The 16,886-nt window shown below is 39.2% G+C and overlaps 1 protein-coding gene and 1 pseudogene across 2 annotated transcripts in view; one reads left to right on the forward strand and one right to left on the reverse strand.

Annotated features, from left to right (window-relative positions):
* SUMO1 (small ubiquitin like modifier 1) overlaps positions 1-11,650 on the reverse strand; it is a 29,113-nt gene extending 17,463 nt beyond the window's left edge. Inside the window, exon 1 of one of the 2 annotated variants that reach the window (XM_040475884.1) lies at positions 11,495-11,650. In XM_040475884.1, the coding sequence (XP_040331818.1) occupies positions 11,495-11,506 (12 nt within the window). In that variant the 5' untranslated portion in view covers positions 11,507-11,650. The remainder of the gene's footprint in view (positions 1-11,494) is intronic. The other variant, XM_040475883.1, reaches the window with a different exon arrangement.
* Positions 2,030-2,544, forward strand: LOC121030922 (60S ribosomal protein L21-like; annotated as a pseudogene).
* Positions 11,651-16,886: the final 5,236 nt, after the last annotated feature.

The raw sequence follows: 16,886 nt of genomic DNA on the forward strand, positions 1-16,886 counted from the left end.
CCTCGGCTCCCAATCTCTCTCTAAAATAAAAAATAAATAAAACAAAATTCTTCCAGGAGATTAAAAAGCAAAACAAAACAAAAACTCTTCCAGGAACCAGAGCACCCCCCCCCAACCTTCCAACTAGGATTAATATTTTCCTTTATGTTCCTATCTGGAATTTATTCTTACCTTTCATGGCATTTATTTTCACTTTTAAAATACTCCTTTCTCTAAACACCTGGGTGTCTCAGTTGGTTAAGTGTCCAATTTCAGCTCAGGTCATGATCTCACGGTTCTTGAGTTCAAGCCCTGCGTCAGGCTCTGTGCTGACAGCTTGGAGCCTGGAGTCTGCTTCGGATTCTGTGTCTCCCTCTCTCTGCCCCTCCCGTGTTCATGCTCTCTCTCTCAAAAATAAACAAACATTTAAAAAAATTAAAAATAAAATACTCCCTTCTCGACTATCTTCTCTAGTTGTTGTACTCATCTTTCTCTTTAAACTTCTTACAAGAGTAGTCAGCATTAACTGTCTCCACTTTCACCCTTAAACTCACAAAATCTGGTTTATATTTCACCATTCCAGTTGATACTGCTCTCATCAAGGTTACTAGTTCAACTCCTTATTGCTGAATTTATTGGACAATTTCAAATCTCATTTTTAACAGTAACAGAATAGACACTTAGTGATTTCTTCCCTGAAAACTCTCAACCTTTGGCCTCCAAGATTCCATTCTCTCCTTATCTTGGCTATTTCCTTAAATGCTGGGAGTCTCCTCTGGATTCCAGGTCCTCAATCTTCTGCCTTCTCTCTTGGGTGACCCATGATTCCAACTACCTCTCAGATCCTAATGACTCACAGTCATCCTCTCCAACCTGACTTTTCTGAGTTTTACATTCATTTATCCAAATGCTTGAGTATCTCCACTTTAGATGTCCCATGGGTACCCAAATGTAAGTACCTAAAACTGAATGCATTATTTCCAACTCCTCTGTAAATTATAACTCCTCTTCCTGAAAACCACCTTAAAAAAAACAAAACAAAACAAAACAAATTTCCTCCTGGACTCTCAATTACAAAAAAGTTACCATACACTCAACTGTCCAAAACAGAAACTCAGGTGTCATCTTTAGCTAGACTTTCTCTCTTAAATCTCACATTTAATCATCCATCCTTCTGACAATGTTATTATCCCTTAGTGGCTCTCAAGTTTATTCTTCTCTCCATTCCACTGCCTTATTTCAGGTACTTATTGTTGTTCCTTAATATTACTGTAAGAGTCTTGCTCCCTTCAATTCTCCAACTACCGCCAGAGCCACCTCTCTAAAATGCAATCTGATCTGCCCATAATCTTCAGGCAGAATCTTAAATTCAAACTTCTTAGCTAACATACACTGGTCCTTCATGTACTGGTCCCAGCTAGCAATCCAGCCTTAATCTCCTATCTCTCTTGCTAATAATATCCTTTGCTCCAGCCATATTGATCTACAATCCCTTACACATATCACCTCTACCTGATCTTCATCATATCTATACCTGTTAATCACCTCTGCTTAGAAGCCCTTTCTTACCCTATTTTCCTTTCACTCAGGCATCACTTCCTACAAATTGATTTCTCTAATCACCCTCTTAAACATCCCCATGCTTACTTTTATCTATTATAACCACATGTTGGCCTATTTGTATCTTCTACCAGATTGAGTTCCTCACTGGCATACTTTATTTCTGATCATGCACAGTGGCTGGTTCTTTGAAGATATTCAATATTCTTGTTAAATAAATTAATGTTTTCTGTGACAGTTTTGTATGTCTTGACTTCCCTACAAGTTTACAACGAGAGGACCCAAGTTTTTTCATCTTTATAATTTCTGTAATGCCAGGCAAATACTAGGCTATTTAATGCTGTTGGATCAAAGAGACAACATTATTTTCTGTATCACCCCACAAAATCTTACTAAATCCTTTCAGTTTTTTATATTTACAGTTGGAAATACAAGATAATTCACTTCAACTGCATAAGAACATGTGAACAGCCTTCCTTTCGGCCAGAACCGCCATCCTCCAGTAATTCGCCAAAATGACCAACACAAAGGGAAAGAGGAGAGGTACTCGCTTTATGTTCTCTAGGCCTTTTAGAAAACATGGAGTTGTTCCTTTGGCAACATACATGCAAATCTACAGGAAAGGTGATATTGTGGATATCAAGGGAATGGGCACTGTTTAAAAAGGAATGCCCCACAAATGTTACCATAGCAAAACCGGAAGAGTCTACAATGTTACCCAGCATGCTGTTGGCATTGTTGTAAACAAACGAGAATTAATGTACATATCGAGCACATTAAGCACTCAAAGAGCCGAGACAGCTTCCTGAAGCGTGTGAAGGAAAATGATCAGAAAAAGAAGGAAGCCAAGGAGAAAGGTACTTGGGTTCAACTGAAGCGCCAGCCTGCCCCACCCAGAGAAGCACACTTTGTGAGAACCAATGAAAAGGAGCCTGAGCTGTTGGAACCCATTCCCTATGAATTCATAGCGTGATAAATGTAAAAAAAATAAAAGATGTCAAGACTGTAAAAAAAAAAAAAAAAAAAAAAAAGAACACGTGAACAATCAGGATATGAAATTTCCAAAACTAAGTTACCACTTTCCCTAGTCACTACATTTTGGTGACCTCTTCCCAACTCTGAAGCACTATGGCAATATCATCTATACCACTTGTTTAATAGCCTCATGCTTGCTTAATGCAGTCATCCAGCTTTTCATGTACTATCTTTTTTTCTTTTGACAAACTAGTCTGAAAAATGAGAAGATCTTGGCCAAAAAAGGCCAATGATCATTTCCAGTGATCTCAGTGTCTTTTGTATGTCTTCTTTCCTTCTCTCCCCTGTGAAAAAGCAGCCAATACAGAATGGTATGGCACACTAGCTACAAAACAGTGAAAGCATTCAGCACTGGCTCTGGGACACTAGGTCATCAGAGAAAAGAGACTCCCAGAGAGGGCTGGTTGATTTGGCTGGAAAGGATACACGGCCTTAGAACAGAAGAAACAGGTAAATGGAAAGAAAAGTAAATATATGTACAAGATCAAAGAAAGGAACCAAAAACCTCTAAATTTTCAGGTTTGTGTCATCCAGAGCCTGAATCATGGTAACTGGAATGATAAAGGAATTTACCACGCTACAGGCACTATCAACTTTTCTTTCCAAGCCATAGAGGGAATAGTTTATAAATAGAAGATGGTTGGATTTGGAAAGAGAATTAGGCTGGAAAGAACGAAAAACACAACAAATGTACAAAATCCATTTACAAACGTACAAAATTCATGAGAATTTTACTGTGCCATTTCAAAGTCGAAGGAACAAGAACTCTGCTTAGGGGCACTGGCAATCAGTATGTTGACAATTTAACCACAGGAAAGGACATCACACTTAACTACCTCCCATCTGTCAATGACCCTTCCAGCTACACAAGAGTTGTTCATTCTTCTGAAAGGAGGTGGGGAGATTCTGGGGAAACCCCAAAAGAAAGAATATATTTACTCTTATTTGAGGACATTAACAAATCTGCTCATTTTTTAAGGTGTGATAACTATTATCACATATCAGATACATACTGAAATATTTATGATGGAATTATACACCTGGGATTGTCTTCAGACTATGAGGGAGTAGATTAGAGCAATGTAATGTAGATGAAATAAAATAGGCCAGGAGATGGGTATATGGATATAATTACATACACATTAAAGTTTTCCATAAAACCTTTCACAGAAAATGCAATCACTCAAAGTAAAAAATCTGTTAACCACAGGTCTGAATGGAATTCTTCAGTTTATTTCATTTTATTTCCTAATGAAAAAAATTCAACATAGCTCAAGTTGGAAATTCTTACACCCATTATTAAAAGATATAAAACCCAAAATAAAATAACATCAGTCCCCTCCTATTTCAATGGATTTACCACAATTCTAAAAACACAAAATAAACATACATTTTCAGATTCATGCTGTGTGTTCAAACTTAAGACACAGTACTGGAAATCTGGAATGGAACCAACCAGACCTAGCTCCATAACTTCAACATTTAAGTCAAGCTGTCCAGACACTGGATCTTCTGCAAATTTACATTCAACTCTAGAACGGTGGTTAAACACTAGATGTGCAACTTACCAAGAACTAAAAATTGTAATTGAAAATCACATTGGTTGTGCAAACCACTCTTTGAGCCTAGACTATGGACCTACACAAAGCTTGGAACAAACTGGCTTGACTGTATACAAAAGTACCAGCATACACATTTAGAGGTTGGCGGACATTGTTAATTACCTATCCAATATCCCCTTTCTCCATTCTCCTTACAAAGGGAAGCCTAGGTATGCCCAGCATATTTCTCAGCTTCTATTATGGCCACGTGACACAGTGCCAGCCAATGAGATAAAAAACACTGACAGATTTGTTGTTGGCGCATACTTTTTCCCTTTGCTCCATCTCTTTCTCCTACCTGGAACAAATACGCAAAGTAACTTCTCTGTGCCCACAGGACATAGGCATGAGGGTGAAAACATCTGTTATGGATGGGGGAGAAAAGAGTATGAAGGCATTGTGGAGCTGCCTTACCAGCCCTGAACTACTTATTTCTAGTTTTCTTTTTTTTTTTTTTTTTTTTTTTTGAGAGACAGAGTGTGTGAGCGGGGGAGAGGTAAGGGGCAGAGGGAAAGAGAGTATCCTAAACAGGCTCCACACTCAGCACAGAGCCCAACGTGGGGCTCAATCCCATGACCCTGAAATTGTGACCTGAGCTGAAATCAAGAGTCACTTAACCAATTGAGCCACCCAGGCTCCCGCAGACTTCTCATTTCATGAGAAAAATAAACACATACTTGTTTAACCTACTATATATCACGTTTTCTGTTACTCGGACGAAAAGAAATCCAAACTGACATAGGAGGTACTGTAAATAGGTATCATTTGTCTTATGTTAAAAACAGAAGCTAGGGTACCTGAATGGCTCAGCTGGTTAAGCAACTGACTTTGGCTCAGGTCATGATCCCACGGTTCATGAGTTCAAGCCCCCGCATCGGGCTCTCCCCTGTCAGTGCAGAGCCCACTTCAGATCCTCTGTCGCCCTCTCTCTATGCCCCTCCCCTGCTTGTGCCAACGCGTTCTTTCTCTCTCAAAATTTAAATAAACATTAAAAGAAAAAAAACAGAACTTAGAAAACTACCTCCTTGTGCATCAAAAGCAGGGTGGAGAATTGTGGTACAGTCACACAATGGAATATAATTAGCAATGCAATTTAAGAACACAATAATATGGACAAATCTAACAATGCTGAGCAAAAGAAGTCAAATACAGAAGTATATACCATATGACTCCGTTTACATAACATTATAATGTCTAAAAACAAGCAAAACTAATCTAATTAGTAGTCAGGGCAGAGGATCTTAATCTGAGTACTGGCTGCATGAATGTGATTAGTTTGTCAAAATTCAGCAAGCTATGCATTTATGTGCACTTTTTGATACATATATCAATCTTTGGTAAAATCTTGAAAAATAACTGTGCCTAGATATTGAAAACAGACAGAGTCCAGCAAACAGAACTCCACTTTTCCTACAGATTCTCACTAGCTCAGTAAAAGTAACTGACCAAAAGAATGGTCAAAATAAAAAAGTATAATAAATATAACACATCTTTAAATAACCTAAGTTATGTTGCAGGAATATCCACAATTTAAACTGTAAAAGTAAGGGGGCACTTAGATGGCTTAGTCAGAAGAGCATGCAACTCTTGAACCTTGGGGTCATGAGTTCGAGCCCCACATTGGGTATAGGCATTACTTAAAATAGATTTTTTAAAAATGTTTTAACTGTAAAAGTAAGGTGCTCAATAGTAGATGTGAGAATGTACCCATGACTTTTTAAAGATTTTTTTTTTAAATGTTTATTTTTCTGAGAGAGAGACAGAGCATGAGCAGGGGAGGGCAGAAAGAGAGGGAGACACAGAAGCCAAAGAAGGCTCCAGGCTCTGAGCTGTTAACACTGAGTCCAATGCAGGGCTCAAACTCACCAAATGCAAGATCATGACCTGGCTCTGAGCTGTTAACACTGAGTCCAATGCAGGGCTCAAACTCACCAAATGCAAGATCATGACCTGATCCAAAGCCGGACGCTTAACTGACTGAGCTACCCAGTAGCCCCATACTCATGACTTTTTTAAAAGAAGCAGAATATCAAAAATTATCTACCTTCCAAAAACCACAATTTCAGAAAATTCTAAAATGGGATACTAAACCTATCTTAGAGAAAATTATCCACAATAATTCTAATGTTCTGGAAGAAACAAATGATTTGATCTTAGAAATAAAAAGTTTCCAGGTCTATTGTTAGTAGAAGTAAAGATCAAGAAGTAATGTCAAATCACCATGAAAAGAAAACTACTCCATGACAACCAACTCTTCCTCAATAACAAAACATCATGGAGGCTAAAAGAAGAGGAGGAAGATACCAGTTGCTTCAAGTTTCTGAGGCAACCCTCCAATTCTAGGGCTTAGCATGGTACCTAGAACATTCAATAAATAACTTGTTTAAATGAATGAATCTGACCAGTCATTCCTTCAAAAAAACTAAGTATTCAGTCACTGTGCTGGGCACTTCAAGAAAAAAGGATGAATAAAAAAGCCTGATTCCTGACCCTCAAAAGCATTCTAATGGAGAAGAACACTTAAGTAAATAATTTTAACACTATATATAAAAACTATAGTCGAGGGGCACCTGGGTGACTCAGTCAGTTAAGCGTCCAACTCTTGATTTTGGTTCAGGTCATGATCTCATGCATGGTTCATGGGATCAAGCCCCACACTGGGTTTTGCAGTCAACACAGTGCCTGCCTGGGATTCTCTTTTTCCCTCTCTCTCTGTCCTTCTCCCACTTGTGCTCACTCTCTCTGAAATGAACATTTTTTTTAAAAAGCTATAATAGAGACATTCTCCGCTTTGCTGGCAGTATCACAGTCAATGAGGTTTATCTGGGATGCAATTATTGCTAATATAAAAGACATTCTAAATGCTAAGGGGGCTAAAAGGTATGAAGGCCTATTTGACAATGGCTTTATAGTTTTGAATTTGAACTACTCATCTACCTTCACGAGTACTACAACCATTACAATCATACTCAGTTTTCAAAATACTATTAAATATTGTTTAGGTAACATTTTATTTGCAATGTTTTATTAATAACTTTTATGTTTGCAACATCCACTAGCAGCACCTCATGTATCTATCAGGGAGAAAATAGAATATATCTATCAATCCTCTCACGGGGCATGCAATGCTTACTGTATGTATCACTATATGCTTAAGTTGTAGTTACAGTTTTTAACATATAAATAGTAGTATACATAATTATTAATTTTAATATATACCCAATTCATCATATTCTCCTACTATTTCAAGCTAACAGTAAGATAAGTAAACATCAACAACAGGAAGATACAAAGAATATTGCAGGGAATAATGCAATCCTGACAGAAGAAATACAATTAATGTGGCAGATTAAAGATAAGTATGAATTCTTTGTTACTCTTCCCATTGAGAAATGAAGTCTAAATGCCTTTCCCTTGTTGACTACAGCTAATATTGTACTGCATATTTGAAAATTGCTAAGAGATTTAATTCTCATCACAAGAAAAAAAATTGTAACTGTGTGGTGATGGATGTTAATTAGACTTATGATCATGATTTCACATTACATAGATCAAATATCAAATCATTATGTTGTATACCTGAAACTAACATATTACAGGTCAATTAGATCCCCCAAATAAATAAATGCCTTTCCCTTGAATCTGAACTGGCCTTAGCGATCTGCCTGACCCACAGACTACAGAAGTGACTTCCAAGGCTAGGTCCTAGGAAGCTTGAGGTTTCCAGCCAGGGTTCTCTGGGAACATTCACACTCTTATGAGCCCTGAGCTGCCATAGCTCAATATTCTGGGGTTCCTATGCTGAGCAAAACACATGGTGAAACCACTAAGAGAGGCCTTGTGACTTTATGAAGAGCCCATCCATTCCAGCACCCAACCATGTAATCCCAGTTGAGGCCCTACACAACAAGGAGCAATGGTTAAGTCCAGCCCACAGGGCTGCCCAAATTGCAGATATATGAGCAAAATAGAAAACTGTTATTTTAAGCCTCTAAGTTTTGAGGTAGTTTGTAAGGTACCAACAGATAACCAGAACTACATAATGCTTCCAAATCCTTGACTAAAGGGAAAATAAAAGAAAATCATTCAGTTTCTCTCTGAGGTGGGAGTGGGGAGAGTGAACGTGCTTACTTACAATAGTTAGCATTTGAAGTAAATCAGTCATCTAATTATTACAAATTAATAGACCTGAATTAAAGAGCTGAAGTCCATGCTGCCTTTGATGATTTGGGCATGGCGGGAACACTATAAACTTGAATAAAGGGAAGAAAAAAGGGAAAATATTTGTACAAATTACCCACACCAATTTTGATAGCAAGCTTCTGGTTCTATATAAGTGCTTAGATTTGCTTGAGATCAGGCAAAGGAGAGCACCCAATGAGATCTACTATTGGTTAAAGGATTGTCTTTATCCTTTTTGAGAGATCATGTACCTCTGATGAAATCTATAAGCCTTTTCTCCCTAAAAAAATACACACATACCAGGGCACCTGGGAGGCTCAGTCAGTTAGCCATCCAACTCTTGATTTCAGCTCAGGTCATGATCTCATGGTTTGTGAGTTCAAGCCCCACGTAGAGCTCTGTGCTAACAGTGTGGAGTCTGCTTGGGATTCTCTCTCTCCCTCTCTTTCTGCCCCTCCCCTGCTTGTGCTCGCACACTTGCTCTCAAAATAAATTAAAAGAAAAATACACATGTAAAAATAACAAAACGCCCCATACAATTTCAATGATTTTCAGCCTTTAGGGCCCATGAACTTTAGGTTTAGAACCTGTTGTAGATGATTATTCAGCAATGGTTCACAAATCCACTACATAATGCTGGCAATTGTTAAAATTACAGGAAAGGTATTTTACTCAAATTCACAAAATAATTTTTCACTCATCAACAGAAAACCCAGCAATTCAAGTCTTGTGTGATTTTAACGTCCACCTGTATTTTAACCTAAAATTGTTACTCAGCTACAATGTCTTAGCGCCAGATAACAAATTTCTGAGACGTGCCTCAGAAAATGCATCCTCCTTAAAGAACTTGGTTTAAGTCAAGATTGTCTCTTGGGGACAGTGGGTCAGTCTCGTGCTGCTGATATTGCACAGTAATAACTTGAGATTCTTATTCTTGCTCATAAGCCTCTTAAGGGTAAGAGTTCAGCTTCATACCTCTTTAAATCCTTAGCACCCAACACTGAAATTGTACTGGGTCTTGATTATTAATAATGATGCTGGTTAAACAGAATGGAGCAACAGTTCTCAAACTTTTTGGTCTCAGGACTCTTACACTCTTAAAAAGTTATTTGGAACTCCATAAAGCTTTTGTTAGGTTAGTTATATTTATTCAGGTTTACAGTTAGACATTGAAACTGAGAAATGTTTTAATTATCCGTTTAAAAAGCCCCACTATATATTAACAAATAATATATTTTTATTGAAAATAAAATGAGAAGAACATCAGTTGTTTCTAGTGAGAAGAACAGCACTATTTTGCATTTTTGCAAATCCCTTTAACGTCTGGCTTAACAGCAGCTAGATTTTCACATCTGCTTCTACATTTCAATCTGTTGTGATATCACAGGCCACGTTAGTGTTTAAAAAACGCCACTGAAAACACAGGAAAGGATCAGAGTGAAAAAGACAAATAATGTCCTAGTATTATCATGAATAGTTTTGGCCTCAAAGACCTTCTAAAACAGAATCTAAAGAACTTCTGGCCACCTGTTAGTGTACTAGGTCCTTTATTTCTTCTTTCATGTCTCTCTCATGACTGGAATTCAATGACTGAAGCAATAAATTCTGTAATTTAGTTTATAATTCTTTCTGTACATTGCTCTTTCATCAGACTATAGTAAATTTCAACATGCTTCCTAGCATCAAAATAAAAGGCTGATGAAACTAAGCATTTACACCTGTTCTTTCCTCCCCGGTAACCAAGTAAACAACTATCCAGGGAGATACTTATAATGCCACTTATAATTCCCACACCAACTTGGGAATTAATATAGATTGTTAAGAGCCATCCAAAATTAATCTAGATTATGATTAAGCTTTAAAAATACCAAAGTACATTTTGCACAATAGTACAAACCCACAAAAGCCTCACTTGCTTTCACAAACTGGTACAAAACTGAACCGGGTTAAAAGCTAGGGAAACAAGTGTGTTAAATTTAAAAGTGCAAGTACATTATGGAGTTGAATGAAAAATAACTTTTCTAGATAAATATCATTAAACAAGCGAAAGATCCAAAGAGACTTTAAAAAGACACAGTCATCTGAGCAAACAAAACGAAGTCCAGACACAAACGTTATGAATTAAAAACTAGCCATAAACGTGGTTAACTGAAAAAGGATGAGGAAGAAAAACTTAACAAGCAAAACTGAACACTCCTGATCGAGTGCAAATCCCAAGTAAATTTTTTTATATTAACACTGAGATGGAGCACTTTGCCATAATAGACAGCTTTCGGTGAATGTTATGCAACTGCTCTACATTGAGTTTTCCTATCCTTTCCTTCAAAAGTATCAGTCAGCTTCAGGTTAATGCCCAGATGAAATGTTGCCCTAGCAGTTTCTTTCTACTTTGTTTCTTGGTTATTCTGAGTGCTCTCTTACAACTGGAGAGTTTCTGAACCAATCCCGAGTAAGAAATGGGAAAGTACAAGAAAAGAGGCGACAGCTCTGCACCAACACACTGCAAAAGACTCAGCAGAGCAGCGGCGGCCCTACCCAAGCTGCAATCCGAACAGAAAGCAGAGCTTTTTAGGTTCCCAGCAACACCAGACGTCTCCCGCCCCCACGTCCCCACTCCTGGACAATCTAAACACCGAGAACCAAAAAGTGGAGTCCACCCGCTTTTCAGGGCCACAGAGCCTCCCGGGCTGGGATGGTCTCCCGTTACATAACTGGGGCCTAGGGCCCTGCTTCTACAGTCAGTCCCCAGGACAGGGAGACAGACATGTTCCCCAGGGACCCTCTCAGGGAAGCTGAAGCTGGGCTCTGCACCTGGCCGACCCCGGAAAAAGAAGGGGGAACGACTCGAGGGAGGCCGCGATCACAGACGCTGGGGCGGGAGGGGGGGGAGGGGGGGAGGGGGGTAATGAGCAGGCCGGGAGAGGAGCAAGGGCGGCTCCCGGAGGCCCACTGCAGGCCCCAGCGACTCCAACACTAGTCCACTCCCCTCCCTCTCCGGCCGAGTCCCCACCGGCCGCCCCCTCCCCCATTCCGCGCTCCCCTCCCCCGCGCCTCCATCCCCGGCCCCAGCCGAGAGGCAGGCGCACCAGCCGAGTAAGGACTCGGCCACTGCTATCAGACCGCTCCCAGTCCGGTACCTGGTCAGACATGGTGACGGTGGCTTCACCCAGGGTCTCCGCAGAGCAGCGGCCTCGGGTAGGCAGAACCTCGCTCCGGGGTTTACAAATCCGTCTCTCTTCCCCACAGCACAACACCGCGGCTGGAGGGACTTCCGCTACGTGTCGCGTCACTTCCGCTACGCGTTGGGAGGAGGGATCGGGAAAGGAGGAAAGGCTAGGCGGGAAAACGGGTGGGGGAGCTGCCGGGAGGCGGGAGGGCCGGGGAGCTGCTTTATTGGTGGTAGCGCGAGTGAATTAACACCAGTCTCCCCAGCTCTACTGACGACCCTTCGCCTCCGTCCAGAACCTGTACTCCAGGGGAGAAGTTCCCGGTCCCCAGTCTCACTGTTTGGAACCGTACTGACAGCCCGCACTCTCACCCCTCCGACACCTTGCACGTTTTTGAAAGCTGAGCCAAGATATTTCTATTGTCCCTTCCTGGCTTTGGTCGTCAACTTCCCTAAATAAATTCTATTGAATACCAGTACTTCTTACCTTAGAGATAACTTGTGGTTAATCAGCCACCTGGCCTGACACATGACCTTGATTTTTCAAAAAGCAAAACAAAACAAAACGATCCCATTGGACACAATCTTGATGGCTACCGATGAAAGAGATTCTTGGGAAAGTTCTAAACTGGTAGGGAGGAGGAGGTAATTCCAACTCTAGAATTGGTTGCTCTGAGCTAAAAAATGATTCTTACATGATTTCATCTTTAAAATACAGTGGCCCTACCGGCATAGGGTAGAAGATAAGGATCTAGGTAAATGAAATAAAATTGAGAATCTGGAATTAAATCAAACCCTCATACACTGATTAATTTTTGACAAGAATACCAAGACAATTTAATGGTAAAAGAAGTCTTTCAACAAATGTTACTGGGACAACTGGATATCCACATGGAAAAGAGTGAATTTGGATCACTACCTCACAACATATGAAAAATTAAATGGATCAGAGGCCTATATGTAAGAGCCAAAACTTAAAACTCTTAGGAGAAAACAGGCATAAATCTTCTAGACCTTTGATTAGGCAATGGATTCTTAGATATGACACCAAAAATAGAAGCAACCAAACAAAAATAAATAAAACTTCATCAAAATTAAAAACTGTCTTTCGTGTTGAAAAAATCTGAAGAATGAAAAAGATATTTGCAAATAATATATCTAATAAGGAACTCATATTCAGAATACATAAAGAACTATTACAATTCAATCATAAAAGATAACTAATATAATTTTTTTTAATGTTTATTTTTGACAGAGAGTGTGAGCAGGGGAGAGGCAAAGAGAGAGGGAGACAGAGAGACCCAAGCAGGCTCTGCACTGTCAGTGAAGGGCCCAATGTAGGGCTCAAACTCATGGCCATGAGATCATGAATTGAGCTGAAATCAAGAGTCAGATGCTTAACCACCCGGGCACCCCAATAATACAATGAAACAATTTTTAAATGGACAAAAGATCTGACTAGACATTGCTCCTAATGAGATATGCAAATGGAGAAATGGACATGGAAAGATATTCAACATCATTAACCATCAGAGAAATGCATATTAAAACTGCAGTGAAGTACCATTCCATGCACACTAGAATGTCTATAATCAAAAAGACAGATGATGATAAGTATTAACAAAGATATGGAGAAATTGGAACACATATACCACGTGGAAATATAAAATGCTTTGGAAAATATTCTGGCAATTCCTCAAATTGTTAAAGTTATCATGACCCACCAATTCTATTAGATATATACCCAAGAGAATTGACATGTCCATACAAAAAAACAGTTACACAAATATTGACAGCAACATCATTCATAATAGCAAAAAAGTGGAAATAATCCAAATGCCAACAGCTAACTAGTGGGTAAACAAAAACGGTATACATTTAAAATGGAATACTACTAGGTCATGAAAATGAACTACTCATACAATGTGGAGGACCCTTGAAAACATGCTAAGTGACGGGAAAGAGCCACAAAGAATGATTCTTTTTTTTTTTACTTATTTTGACAGAGAGAGAGAGATAGAGAGTGAGCAGGGGAGGGGCAGAGAGAGAGGACAAAGAATGAACTTTTTGTTCTCTATTACATAAAAAATCCATTGCTCTATCTTACACTTTGTATAGATATTTTACTCATGCATAATTTTGTAACATCATGGATTGCTCATTTAAAAAACATTGATTCAATGAATCATATAGATTTCCTAAATGTTGACACATTTCATTATGAAACATTTTAAAATCATATTCATTATTGTCACAGATTCATCAAAAAACATCTTCAATAATACTATTTTTAGACTCATCAGAAAAAACTTGTATTCATCACTGTCAAATTCACAATGATGAATACTAGTTTTCTAAAATGCTAATTTTTTTAAGTTTGTTTGTTTGTTTGTTTGTTTGTTTGTTTTGAGAGAGAGAGCGCATGCATATGTGCTGCACAGAAGTTGGGGAGGGGCAGAAAGAAAGGGAGACAGAATGGCTCTGGGCTGATAGTGCGTAGTCTGATGCAGGGCTTGATCTCATCAACCATGCGACCATGACCTGAGCCAAAATCAAGAGCCAGACACTTAACCAACTGAGCCACCCAGGTGTCCCTCAAAATGCTAATTTTTATGTAAAAGCTCAACTTCTGTCATTGACAACAAATATTGGCAGTAGTTTTCTTTGCTAGGCTCTTTTGTTCATTTTTTGAGAAAATAGCTGCTCTAAGTCTGAATAATGATTGTTGACCTGCCATATTCTGTCACTTAAAAACAGTGTTCCTCTTTTTAAAGTGGCTAAATCAGCTTATACCTCAATCTTTTGTGTGCTTTTCCTAGAGATAGCCATCTTATGGAGAAGAAATGGCTGTACTTCTTCATATAGAATATTTAAAATGTTATTTGAGCATTGAAATTTAACAAAATTAATGTTTCTGTCTTACTGCTGCTAGGAGAAACTGCCACAAACGTCATGGCTTAAAACAACACAGTTTATTTTCTTACAGTTCTGAGAGTCAAAAGTCAAGGTGTTGCAGGGCATGTTCCTTCTGGAGCATCTAGGGAAGAATTCCTTTTCTTACCTATTTTAGCTTCTGGATGCCACCTTCGTTTTTTGGTTTGTGGTCCCTTTCTTCATCTCCATGCATGCTAGCCCCCCTCCATGCAACTAGCCCCCCTTACTCACCCTCCCGACCCCTTCGTCCTCACCTCTCCCTCTTCTTCTCCTCAATTTCTGTCTGTAATCACACCTGCTTCTCTGACTCTGACCCTTCTGTCTCCCTCCTGTAAGAACTCTTGTCATTTCATTGAACTATCTAGACAATCCAGGATAACCACCTCATCTCAAGATTCTTTTTTTTTTTTTAACATTTATTTATTTTTGAGACAGAGAGAGACAGAGCATGAATGGGGGAGGGTCAGAGAGAGAGGGAGACACAGAATCTGAAACAGGCTCCAGGCTCTGAGTGGTCAGCACAGAGCCCGACGCAGGGCTCGAACTCATGGACCGTGAGATCATGACCTGAGCCAAAGTCAGATGCTCAACTGACTGAGCCACCCAGGCGCCCCTCATCTCAAGATTCTTAATCACACCTGCAAAATCCTTTTTGCCATGTAAGGTAACATATTCACAGATTTCAGGGATCAAGAAGTGGACATCTTTAGGGGGCCATTGTTCAGCCTACCACAATTAATTTTTTACTCTTTCAAGAACATTCTTAGGTGAAACTAGGTTTTTGTTTTCAAGTGCATCACAGTGAGGAATACGATGAATGCTAGTATAGTTGGCATCACTGTCTTGATTCATGCTAAAAGGCCAGCAGTTTTACAAACTACTGCTTTTGCACTCTCAGTGCTAATGTCCACACAGTGAAAAAAGCAAATAATGTCTAAATATTATTATAAAAATAGTTTTGAACTTGAAGACCCCCTTAAAAGGTCTCAGGTCCTCCAGTATTCCACAGACCATATTTTAAGCTAGAGGAAGTAAAATGAGATCTTTTTCCTGGACGAGACAAGTGGGAAGAGGGAAAGAGGCAAGCATGACAAGTTCTGTATGATAGGACCACGGTTTGGGAGGTAGGAGCTAGAAAGAAAACTCCAGAAAGGAAAGTAAGGGACCGTTCACTGAAAATCTAGTAAGTCATATTAGGAAATGTGGTCTTAATCCTGAAAGGCCTGAGGTTGGAAGTGGAGGGAGGAGGAGTAAGGGGGGCATAATGTGTTTTTAACCCGGGGAAGAAATTATACCAGATTCCAGTGGGGAAAAGCAAGACAACCGAGGGAAATAAGGTAGAAAGCTGCAGCAGTAATCCAAAAGAAAAAAAGAGAATTACAGGGGATTAGAACAATGGTAGTAGAAATGGAAATGAAGATGATACAATCATCAGGTTTGGATATTTATTAGATTCTAATTTGGGTAACCTGATATGGTGATATCATTTAAAGATTTGGTAGAAAACCTTGGAGAAGAAGAGCAGATTTGCAAAGAAAAAAAAAAAAAAGATAAGTTTTAGATGTAAGTGTGCAGTACCAGAGTTATTCAATGCAAGATGTCCAGGAGGCAATTGATATGATCTGGAGCACTGAGAGAAGTCTGGGCTGAACGTAAGAGCTTTGGAAATCAGGGGCATATAAATGTTGTTGATGATAATTATTAACACTTACTGAGTGGCAGATGCTCTTCCTAGTACTACACATTTATTATTTCACTTAATCGTATAAAGTAATAAAACTATCCTCATTTTATAGATGAGAAAACAGAGACAAGAGAGATTGAATTCACCCAAGTGATGGAGTCAGTATTTGAGCACAGGAGATCTTAGATCCAGTTCCTTCAGTGATATATAACAGGTAAAGAGGGCAAGAGAAATGCTCCTTGCAGGATACCCATCAAAATCACCTGTGAGGGTTTTCAAATTTAAGTAAACCTCTGAAATTTAGATGAATGTCCTCAAGAGTTTATTCCTCTTTTTTTCCCCCTCACTCCTCACCTCCAGAATCACAGCCACAGTGAACCACAGTTATTGCCAGAAGTGTCTTACATTCCTTAGGTGTGTTATGTCAATAAGAGAGTGGTCTGAATTTAGGATCTCAGAAGTGAAGAAAGTCTTGGTGACAACAAGGACTAGGGTGTGGACTTGGAAGTACATGGCTCAAGTGCCCTAAGAAATGAAGAGACAGAGGAATAGAAGACTAGGGTGTTGGTAGGTTATCACATAGAAATTCAATTCACTTGAAAGAAAGAAAGAAAGAAAGAAAGAAAGAAAGAAAGAAAGAAAGAAAGAAAGAAAGAAAGAAAGAAAGAAGAAAGAAAGAGAGAAAGAGAGAAAGAGAGAGAAAGAAAGAAAGAAAGAAAGAAAGAAAGAAAGAAAGAAAGAAAGA

The sequence above is a fragment of the Herpailurus yagouaroundi genome, unplaced genomic scaffold (assembly GCF_014898765.1).
Source record: "Herpailurus yagouaroundi ecotype Mexico unplaced genomic scaffold, PumYag 140, whole genome shotgun sequence".
NCBI lineage: Eukaryota > Metazoa > Chordata > Mammalia > Carnivora > Felidae > Herpailurus > Herpailurus yagouaroundi.